General features: G+C 40.6%; 1 protein-coding gene across 12 annotated transcripts in view; it reads left to right on the plus strand.

The window, feature by feature from the left end:
• Positions 1-12,018, plus strand: part of TASP1 (taspase 1) — a 273,636-nt gene that overhangs the window by 102,888 nt on the left and 158,730 nt on the right. For 11 of the 12 annotated variants that reach the window (XM_027118160.1, XM_027118163.1, XM_027118169.1 and 8 more), the window contains one exon: positions 3,297-3,375. In XM_027118160.1, the coding sequence (XP_026973961.1) occupies positions 3,297-3,375 (79 nt within the window). The remainder of the gene's footprint in view (positions 1-3,296; positions 3,376-12,018) is intronic. The other variant, XR_003435171.1, reaches the window with a different exon arrangement.

Raw genomic sequence — 12,018 nt, forward strand, 5'->3', positions numbered from 1 at the left:
GTCTAGTTTATGAATGCATAGTTTGTGAGAGCTGATAAATCAGGAAAGGGTGTGGAGGAGTAAAGAAAGGTGCTTACAGGAAAACACAGTTGCTTAATCGTGTTATATTGCTCAGATAGAGGAGAAGCAATAAGCCTAGAAATATGCAAGCATCAGATGGGAGGTAAAGAGCCGTTCTTCTTGAGGATCAGGACAGAATGAAACAAAATACTCAAGCAAACTATTTAAAGAAGCAAAGATTAATTATTTTTTAAAAATGTGCTGAAACTAGCTATTCTTATATACATTTTAAATGCACAAGTAACTCTTTAAAAATTTTAGCATATTACCCGTATTACCCAGCTGCTGAAGTGGCAATTTGAATTAGAACTTGTTTGCTTCCTCAGCTTATCGTAATGGTTAGAACTTACAAACGGAACACGAGAGAGAAATTATTGTCATTATGTTCTACTCTCCCCAACCCTCACCCTACCCACACACAAACAGGCAGTTGAGTTAAGGGGCTAAGAGTGTGGATTTGGGATTTAGGTAAAACTTTATTCTAACCACCCCGCCCCCCTTACCAGTCCCCTCCCCATGGACAAGTTACTCAACGCCGTTAAGTTCTACTTTCCACAACTATAAAATGGGGATAAATAGCTACCTTACAAAGTTCTAGAAGGTTAAATGACATAATTCATTTCAGTTGCTTATCATAGTGCCTCCTAATAACAGCTGCAGCCTGCTGTTTATTAATCACTGGCTCTGTGCAGCAAGTGTGCCTACAAGACTGTGAGGTGGGTGTTTTTATTACCGTCATTTTATAAAAGAGGAAACGAAGACCCAGAGAAGATTAAATTATAATAATATCATCATTTGTATGACCTACTTTTACTGCATGATAATAGCTTTGATAAAATTTTACTACTAAAAAGAAGGAAGCCTTTTGCTGTTGCCCTTGTTTTTAAAGATCTGCTTAAGGTTGTTATGTTTTATCCAAAGGAGTGGATAAGAGACAGACAGTCTCTGATTCTTTCTTTTATCTTAGCCAACACTGTCTCAGCCCAACCAATTTCAGAAGGTTAAGAAGGAAGACAACTTTAGGTCATGAAATATAGGAGAGATAGCATAGAGAGGAGAAACAAGAGTAAAACAAACTTCTTTTCATGGCCTCCACTGGGCTTCTCAGGGATGTCCTCTTGGCCATATTTACTATTTTTTAGGTGCAGACTCCTGGTCAAGATAATTGTGGGAAATGGAAAGGGCAATGGGCTAAGATCCAGGGTTTCCAGTGAAGGAAGAATGGGCCCTTCCACCGAGGTCACATGCTCTCTGAGGCTTCGGCTGACCCAACACCCAGCCTAGGTACTACCAGTGGAATGGCTTATCCCACAAGTTTGCCATTTTATTCTGAAATCCATATGTTGAATTAATTCCGTAGAGCTTTTAGTTGCCACTCTCACCCAGCTGTCTTGTGTGTTTTAGAAGCATGGTGTTTTCAATATGTCTGCCATATCAGGGGTGTTGTGTTCAGTTCTTGGTTCTACTTTTAAGAGGGGTATTGTCATTGACAGTGGGGGATGGCAACTGTGGATCACATGAACATGGTCAGACTTCACCTCCAATTATCCTGGACTCTGGATCATTTCTCAAGGAGGGTCATTAGGGAAGTGGGGTGGGTGTGTGCATCTCAATGTCTTGGGGAGCAGTTCACAAATTCTTTGAGAGAGAAAAGAGAATCAGGGCATTAGAATAGATGTTTTCAAAAGTTTGGAGAACTTTAGGGGAAGGTTAAAGTATTTCCAGAGAGTAGACCTAGGATTGGTGGGTGGAAGTTAAGGAAGAACTTTCCACCAATGGAAAGTGTCCAGAAGGGGTATATGTTCCCACATGAGGTGGTAAGGTTCTCAGTATCAGAAGTGCCTGGAATATTTCACGAAAATCCTTGTTCTGGGTAGAATATTAGAGCAAATTAGTTCTGAAGTCCTTGTAAAAAAGAATAAAATATCATAGAAAGCTGAAGTCTGTCTGGTCACCATTCTCAGTCTAAGCTTCTTCTTCCAGTCCTCACAAGTGAGTTTCTAGAATATAACAGCACTATTTTATGGGAGTATCTTTTGCCTTTATCAATCACAGAGAATACTGAATGTCTTGTAGTTTGCTGTTTGTTTTTTTTTTAACTCAATAGGTTTCAGAGTTTCTTCTGTAATAGTTCTTAAAAATCTTTTTAAGAAACTTAATCCTTTTTTCTAATGTTTGAAACAAATTCCACATATTGCTATGCCAATGTTTATTTAGCCATTTCTGTACTGATTGAATGTATGTTGTTTTCAGTATTTCATTCTTATCAAACAGGTGATAATGAATATTCTTGACCATGCCTCCTTGTATTTCTCTGTAATAGCTACCTAAGGGTTTTTCTAATTCTGCTTCTAAGGAATGGAACAGTTATCAATTGTGATTCCCCTTCCAAAGGCAGAGAAAATCATTGTGAATATTGAAGAGGTGAATCCAGACATTCTGGGTGGCACTGTTGGAAACAAAATAGGAATGATTGTCACACACTTTTATAAAACCACAGCAGCTTATTGTGTTCCTGGTGGTTTCAGACATATAAATTTATTCCACCACCTCACAAAGCAATTAGCTTGAACAGGCCTTTCTGTCTCCTTTCTTTCTATCTGGCAGAATCTAGCACAGTGGTGAGCAGATACTGGGCCCTTCGGTGTATACCTGTTTGCAGTTCCTGTTGTGCCATCCCGAAGGAGGCAGGGAAAAGGCAATAAAACCTAAAGCAGCGTTTGCTAGAGCGTGGCAGGAGGACCACCCGCGTTCTGGGCTCCTAGGCCTGGGTTAATGATGCTGATCCCTGGGCCAACCTCCAGACCATCAGGATATCTGGGAACCAAGGTTCCTATCATCATGCTCCCCAAGAAATCTGACTCACACCTAGTTTGACAAGTGTTATTTTAAGGCAACCACAGTGATTTCAAGGAGCCAGAAGAGCAACACCTGGCAAACTACAATAGAGGGAAGATTTTTCAGGGAAGGAAAAAATTGCTGTTGATGAGACTAAGAAACTTTCTTTTGCTATTTTCTGAAAAATTTTAGATTAGTACATAGCTGAAAATATAGTTTTGTTAATGTTAGAACCATTGTTTGGGTAGGTCTTACACAACCTCTGGTTATCGCTCATTTGCTATACATCATTATTAGATGAGACTTTATTAGATGGGTATGATTTCTGTCTTCTGGTGAAAGCTAGTAATTACATATAATAATCTTAAAATATTGTATTTGTCTATTTTTCCTCCCAGGCTGCTCTTTATGGATGTGGCTGCTGGGCTGAAAATACTGGAGCTCATAATCCCTACTCCACAGCTGTGAGTACCTCAGGTATTTGCTGCTTTCATGACCATTTTTCATAACTTCAACCTTGTAGGTCATTTAATGATTGAAAACCATATTTTTATGTAAACACAAAGCATGTGCTAAGACGTCACATGGATAAGAACATTGATGCCTGAAAAATCTTTGATATTTGGGAGCTTTTGAGAATTGTTTCATAACGTAAGTATCACAGTATAGAGTATAAAGGCTTTGCTAACATTTTCAATACAACTTTGGAGTTAACTAAAATTTAATTGTATTTTTAATGGATTTTTTTTTCTCTAATGACTTATGATAGTACCAAATTCAGGTCAAAATGATATAAAAGTAGCAAGGCATTTCAGAAGCTAAGAGGTCATTTCTTGAGTAAAATGTTGACATAAAACTTACAAGGTGTATTGCAAACTGTGTAGTTTATGGCATCTACACTTTTGATAAAATGTAGGTCCTTTTTTTGTATTTGTATTAGAAGAGTCATTTTCATTTAGAAGTAAGTGTGTGTGTGTGTGTGTGTGCGCGTGCGTGAGAGAGAGAGAGTGAGTGTATGTTTGGGGGGAGTGGATTTTTTTAAAAATTTTTATTGGAGTATAGTTGATTTATAATGTTGTGTTCGTTTCAGGTGTACAGCAAAGTGAATCAGTTATATGTATACATATACCCACTCTTTTTTAAATCCTTTTCCCATATAGGCCATTACAGAGTAGTGAGTGGAGTTCCCTGTGCTATACAGTAGGTCCTCATTAGTTATCTATTTAATATATATTAGTGGGGAGTAGATTTTAATGGGCAGAATGGTTGTTGTCTAGACCCAGGTTTTCATATGCTTTTGCCAGACGTACTTGAAGCTCTTCACGTAGTTGATATGCATGGTTGACATAATAATATTGGTTCATCCCCTTTGCTGTGCTGTCTCTCAAGTTACAGTCCTAGGCCTTTCTCCCCGACGTCCTCAGGCCTTATCAGGAGGCTGGTAGACATGGCTGCCTTTCCTTCCTTTCTCTCTTCAGTTTCTTGCCATGTTGTTTTCTGTCCCACCACACTGACCACCCACCCAGTCCAAGAGCCCTCCTCTCCCGCTCACTCTTGCCTCTCTGTGGTCTCTGGCACAGGTCACTCTTTTCTTTCCATCTCCAGAATATATCCTGAACCTCTCTTGGTTTTTTCTGCTTCCCTGACCTGCTCCATTTTGTCCTTCGTCACACGGACTCTTCCCATTGCTAATGACCCCAGTGTGCGCCTCTGCCGGCTTTTCTTCATCTCACTGTGTGCTTCCTCTCGGTCATCTGGTATTATTGCTGTTGTTCTCATGATTTCAGCAGTTATCTTTTAACATATTGGCTTCCACGTCTATCTCTACTCTGGACTTTTCACTTGAAGTCCACCTGAGTTCTTTCTGCCTTCCTGTTGGATACATCCCTGTGGGTGTCATGTGTGCACATGAGATTCAGCAGCCCAGCTGAACACCTCGTTCCTTATTCCCACACCTTGGCCATCTTTCTCCTGTATTCTTTTTCTCTTTTACTGCCATCACTATTCTATTTGGTCAGACTTGAAATCTTGGTACCATTCTCATATTTGTAGCTTCTTTCCATTTCTACTGACCTGACCCTGTTATTTCAGACACCCCAGCTCCTGCCCGCCTGTTGTAGCAGCCTCCTGACTCAGATCCATTATTTGCATTGGTGGAAAAATTTGATTTTGAGCCACTCAGGTGAAGTCGAAACACAAATTAATGTTGAATCTAAACCATACTAATATAATAGACAAAAAATTGTTTTTCAGTCTCTCCATTTTGAAGAAATGAGCATAATGTAGTAATATGAGTTAATTTTTAATTTAATATTGCTGGCACATGAAAATCTTTACACATAATACTTAGGAATTAGCTTGTGCATAATGAAGTGTGGCCCATTTCTATGGAAAATTGTGGTATTTGAACAAACCAAAGTCTAAAATAGGTAATTCATTGTTCCGTTTTTATTTTCCTAAAGAAATATCAGTTGGTATCATGTGTTGTGTTGACTTTAATTTTGGTCAGTATGTGGTTCATGAGTTGGTTTGTTGCTATTTAAATGTTAGGAGACCTGAATTCTACTTGAAGCTGGAATCATGAGTGTCTGTCTCACTGTGTCACTTTGGAAAAGAAATTCAATCTCCTTGGGGTTGTCCACCTCCCTTTTTGAAATTTGGTGATGTGGAATAAGAGCACATAAATCTCTATAGATTTGATTCTGTGAAGTAGATGGCAGTGGGTGGGTAAAGTTAAAATTGTAAAATTAAGGTCTTTCTCCCTTCCCCTTGAATATTTCCTTCTTTGCCCATCTTGTATCCACTGAAGATAGTTTTTTATATGACTAAAGATAACTTTAGGTTTCCAGTTCATGATATCTAGTGTAGCTTTTTAACTTGGATGCCCAGCTCATCATGTTATATCCTTTTTAAGTTTAAGAACTAACCATCATCAGCCTACAGAACCTGAGGATAATAGAGCAAGTCTCCATTTGCTTCCATCTGTGGGACTTTGTGTGATTGCTTCGCCCTTGTTTCTGCTGGGGCTGTTGCTATGAGGTTGACAATGGAAACACATGGCAGAGTTGGGTGACCACGTCAGAAGAAAGGTGGAGCACAGAATTTTGAAACTGTTTGGTCAAAATAAAAAAGACATGTGCCTTAGGCTGCTGCAGAAAATCCAGAGACCTGGCCTACATTTTAGGTTTATAGTTCTTGGAAGGTGATAATTGAAAGACAGAGGGAAGATAGTTATGGTCAGGGTAGGGCTCTGCTAAGGCCAGACAGGCGATGTGATCTTTAGCCTGTGGGATAAACTCCAGCATGTTGTTCTCATCACGGCGGGGAGGAATGAGTGGAGAGTGGGGAAGAGCGTAGCGGGGCAGGAGCTGACCTCGCAAACTCTGACTAATGTTCCGGCATCTTGGAAATTTGCCGAGCTAGGGAGGTTCTTGTTCTGATTCTTCCACTCACTGGCTGAGACATCCTGGCAAGGAGTTATTTGTACCACAGGAATAGCATCTATCTTAATATTTATGAGGATTTAATGAGCTGATGTATGGATCTCTAGATATTACTCATCTTACACAACTGAAACCTTATGAATTTTGAATAGCCCCTCCCCATTTCTCCCTTTGCTAACTCCTGGCAGTCACCGTTACCCTCTGCTTCTACGAGTCTGACTGTTTTAGGTGCCTCATATAAGTGCAGTTGTGCAGTGTCTGTCCTTCTGTGACTGGCCTGTTTCACTGAGCGTAATGTCTTCTGGGTTCATCCATGTTGTCATATACGGTAGGATTTCCTTCCTTAAAAGGCCGAATAATATTCTGTTATATGGATATACCACATTTTCTTTTCTTGCTCATCTGTCAAGGACATTTAGGTTGTTTTCATATCTTGGCTATTGTAAATAATGATGCAATGAACATGGGAGTGCAGGTACCTCTTTGAGATCCTGATTTCACTTCTTTTTGATAAATACACAGAAGTGGAATTGCTGGATCATATGGTAGTTCCATTTTTGTTTTTTGAGGAACCTTCATACTGTTTTCCATAGTAACTGAACCATTTTACATTCCTACCACCTGTGTATGCAGGTTCAGATATCTCCATATCCTCACCAACATTTATCTCGTCTTTTTTTTTTTAAACATCTTTGTTGGAGTATAATTGCTTTACAATGGTGTGTTAGTTTCTGCTTTATAACACAGTGAATCAGCTATACATATACATATATCCCCATATCTCCTCCCTCTTCCGTCTCCCTCCCACCCTCCCTATCCCACCCCTCTAGGTGGTCACAGAGCACAGAGTTGATCTCCCTGTGCCATGTGTCTGCTTCCCACTAGCTATCTATTTTACATTTGGTAGCATATATTAGTCCATGCCACTCTCTCACTTTGTCCCAGCTTACCCTTCCCTCTCCCCGTGTCCTCAAATCCATTCTCTATGTCTGCGTATTTATTCCTGTCCTGCCCCTAGGTTTTTCATAACCATTTTTTTTTTTGGATTCCATATATATGTGTTAGCATACGGTATTTGTTTTTCTCTTTCTGACTTACTTCACTCTGTGTGACAGACTCTAGGTCCATCCACCTCACTACAAATAACTCAATTTCATTTCTTTTTATGGCTGAGTAATATTCCGTTGTATATTTGTGCCACATCTTCTTTATCTATTCATCTGTCGATGGACACTTAGGTTGCTTCCATGTCCTGGCTATTGTAAATAGAGCTGCAGTGAACATTGTGGTACATGACTCTTTTTGAATTATGGTTTTCACAGGGTATATGCCCATTAGTGGGATTGCTGGGTTGTATGGTAGTTCTATTTTTAGTTTGTTAAGGAACCTCCATATTGTTCTCCATAGTGACTATCTCTTGTCTTTTTGATAATAGCCATTTTGACAGATGTGTGGTGATATCTTGTGGTTTTAAGTTGCACTTCCCTAATGACTAAAGATGTTGAACACCTTTTTCATACACCTGTTGGCCGTTTGTATGTCTTCTTTGGAGAAATGTCTATTCAAGTCCTTTGCCCGTGTTCTAATATTGTTTTTTTGCTATTGAGTTGTAGGAGTTCCTTATCTATTATAGATATTAACCCCTTTTCAGAAGTATGGTTTATAAATATTTTCTCCCATTCCATAAGTGTCCTTTTCATTTTATTGCTTATTTCCTTTGCTATGTTGAAGCTCTTTAGCTTGATGTAGTCCCACTTGTCTATTTTTGCTTTTGTTGCCTGTACGTTTACTGTTAATATCCAAGAATAAAATATACCAATGTAAGACACATACACTAGAGGGAAAAAGAGACTGCCAGTTATATTATGACACACGGCTTTCTCATCACTTAACACATGGCTGTTGCTTTACAAGAAACTATAGAATTGGGGGTATTCTTCCAACGAGAAATATTTGCTTCCCTGGTAACAATGTCATGCCCTTTTGCTATTTCCATGCCTTCCTATGTATACAATCACCTTTGGTTTGAATCGTGTATCATACCGTAATCCTTTTGAAGACATTATAAATGGCAGTTACACTCAAAACACGTAGTTCCAACATGGCACACAACTCAACCGAAGGGTCAACAAATGGGAACAGCTGACCTCTAGAGGCAGCGGTGGCTGTGTCTCAGCTGCAAGCTAGAGGACAGCCATGGGAGGATGCCGTCAATTACAGCACACCTCCCAATTTCCAAAAATTTAAAATGTGAAAAAAAGTGTGCTTTTCTTATTCTCAGCTTTTTTGTGAAAATAAATAATTAGTTTCAAGCTTTCTTTAAGTGGTGACATAAGCTCTTGAGAAAAGGGGGCTTGTAGGACTTCCCTGGTGATGCAGTGGTTAAGAATCCGCCTGCCAATGCAGGGGACACGGGTTCGAGCTCTGGTCCGGGGAGATCCCACATGCTGTGGAGCAACTAAGCCTGTGCACCACAACTACTGAGCCTGCACTCTAGAGCCCGAGAGCCACAACTGTTGAGCCCGTGTGCCACAAATACTGAAGCCCAAGCACCTAGAGCCCGTGCTCCACAACAAGAGAAACCACCGCAATGAGAAGCCCGCGCACCGCAACGAAGACCCAATGCAGCCAAAAATAAATTAATAAATTAATTTTTTTAAAAAAAGGAAAGGGGGCTTGTCGGTATATTTGTGTTTCCTGAGTGCCTGGCACAGGGCTTTGCACTTAGTAAATGCTTAATAGACAAATTAAAATTTAAAAATGTATATACATGGACAATATTTTATTATAACCATCAAACTTGCTAAGAGACTGGAACATAGTTATTCCAACCATTAAAAAGAAATAATAGTTATATAACATGGTGGAAGTGCTAATTACCACATAATGGCAATCATATTACAGTAAATAAATGTATCAAGTTAACATGTTGTACACCCTAGATTTACACAATGTTATATGTCAAATATATTTCAATGAAAAAAAAAGAAATGTGTATGTGATTCTTCTCTCTTCTAGAGAGATTCTTGTCTTTTCAAAAAGATTATTCATCATGGAATTTCTTTAAATAGCATTTTAAAATTTGATTTAGTTTGACAAAATCAGATTCACACATGATTTTTCAGTAACACATCAGATGTGTAATGTAAGATCCATCTGCGGTCTTTTTCTGGCTATGGAAAGGAAGAGCGGATTGAGGATCAGAAGATCAGAAGGAGGAACAAGCAAGAGATTAAGTTTATGCTCTGGCTGCCCTTAGCATTGGTCTTCTGTTACTTGTCTGTGCAGTCTGGTTTTTTTCTTAAAGAGAAACAGTTAAGTCCAGGGGTTTTATGGCAGCTGACTAGAGATCAGAAGACATAGGCTTCTGCATGGAGAAAGGTCTGCTACTCAATAGGAGACCCAGTGATTTCTGATTTTCTAGGTTCTTTGATTTTCCAGGTCTTGGCTGATCCAGAAATCAGAGTACTGAGGGTGTGGCCACGGCTTGCTAAGAGTAGCTTCAAAGGTGGATGGGATAAAAAATGCAAAGAATGAGGCCAGACTCTTGCTTTGATATTTCTGAGCCAGTGATTGGAGTCTCCTCCTCAAGGGCTGGGAGGTATGTCACCCCTTCTTGATTCTTCCACCTAACAGGCAGCCACAGGTCTTCCTCTGCCCCTCTGTGGGAGATTGTCTAACGAGTCTGTGCTGCAAAGCTCCTGCCCAGGTTCCTTTGTCAGGATGGCACAATGCAGCCTTCCTTGTGAGTCACGTGACACAAGAGCCAGTGGGACACCACTGCTGGGCCATTGACATGTGCCCTGTGGTCACTGCTGTCTGGGGGCCCAGATGGGATGGGGAGGCAGGCAGAATCTGTGCTTCTCTTCCTTTGTAAGGGTATCCATTATTCTCCTTAGTACTCTCTGAATGTCACAAGCGCTCTTGGTGGCGTAGTCTCTTGATTATCATGAATTAGAGCCCTGTTCTACTCTGGACCCTGGGTGCAGGTCACCTAGGGGTTTGGCTTCCCTTCCAACACTCTCTTCCCTGTTTTTTTAGCAACTTTCAAGGTGACTCTTCAAGGAGCCGTCTGTACTCGAGGTCTATTATTTTTCTTAGTTATTTCCACTCATTGACTCTTAAATGTACTTTAGTCAGGCATCCTCCTCCACCACGCTACTGACGTGCTCTTGTCAAGATTAACAGTCACCTCCAAAAGCCAGTGTCATCCCTTAGTCCTGTAAGCAGCATTTGATACAGTTGCTTGAATGACTTGCTTCCCCGGAAATACTATTTTTGATCAAACTCAAACTGGTCTTCTTCCTGCTTCACTGGCTGCTGCTTCTCAGTCTCCTTTGTTAATTTTCTCATCTTCTTGACCTCTCAGTGTTGGAGTGCCCTGAGGCCTAGTCCTTGACCTTTTCTTTGTCTTTGAATACCCACTGCCTTGGTGTTCTCATCCAGTCGAGTGGCTAAGTACCATATATATGCTGACACCCACATTTTTATCTCCACCCTGAGCCTCTCCCCCGGAACTCAGTTTTTTAACTGCTTGTTCAAAGCCCCCACCTGTGTATGTAATAGGCAAGATATTGCCCTCTCTGTCCCCACCTGATTCTTCACACAGCAAATGGCACCTCTAGCCTCCCATTGGTTCAGGCCAAAATCTTAGAGTCATGCTTGACCCTCTTTTCTTTTATATCTCACCCAATCCACTCCAGCAACAAACCCTGTCTACTCTCCTCTCTAAATATATTTAAAATCCAATGACTTCTTAGCACATTCACTGCTATCGGCACATTCAATGTGCTGCATCTCTAATCTGGGTTATTGCAGGAGCCCCATAGCTAGTCCCTTGTTTTCTGCTCCTTTTCCCTTTTATTCAGTTCTCAACAACTCTTGAAGGAATATGTTCAAACCTAACTCAAATCACGTGTCATACCTCCTCTTTGAACTGTCCAGCGTGTCCCATCTTACTCAGAAAAGCCGAAGCCCTTATTCAGGGCCCACAAGGCCTTATACAGGGTGCTGCCCACCTTCCCCTCAGGCTGCAGCTCTTGCTTTTCTTCCCCTGCTCATTCACCTGCTTTGCTATGCTTCAGACATGCCAGGCACACTCCCACCTTAGGGCCTTTGCCTGAGTCCTTCCTTTCCCTTTAACTCTCTACCCTTCATATCTTATGCCCCTGCCCCCACCTCATCAGCTCTTGATTCAGATAATTCACCTTCTCACTGAGATCTTCCTTGCCCACCCCATCTTAAACATGTAACTCTTCCCTCAGCCAACATTCCCTATCCCCCTCCCATGTTTTATTTTTTCCCACAGAATGTATCATGTCTAACAATTAATATCTTTTATCTGTTTATTTTATCTTTGTTTTCTACCCCACTCTACTATGAAATTGCATGAGGATTGGGATTTTCCTCAGCTTTCCTCACTGATGTGTGAATGGTGCTCATCAGATAGAGCCTCTGATGTTTGTTGAATGAATTGATGTGAATGAATATGAACAAATAAATACATTGGGCTGGTGTCTTAGTCAGCTCAGGCAGCTATAACAAAATACCATAGACTGTGTGGCTTAAACAACAGACATTTATTTCTCAAAGTTCTAGAGGCTGGGAAGTCCAAGATCGTGGGCCAGCAGATTCAGTTCCTGGTGAGAGTTTTCCTCCTGGCTTGCAGCTGGCCAGC

Source organism: Aethalodelphis obliquidens, unplaced genomic scaffold, assembly GCF_003676395.1.
Source record: "Aethalodelphis obliquidens isolate GAN/ISIS:26980383/991018 unplaced genomic scaffold, ASM367639v1 scaffold18, whole genome shotgun sequence".
Classification (NCBI taxonomy): Eukaryota; Metazoa; Chordata; class Mammalia; order Artiodactyla; family Delphinidae; genus Aethalodelphis; species Aethalodelphis obliquidens.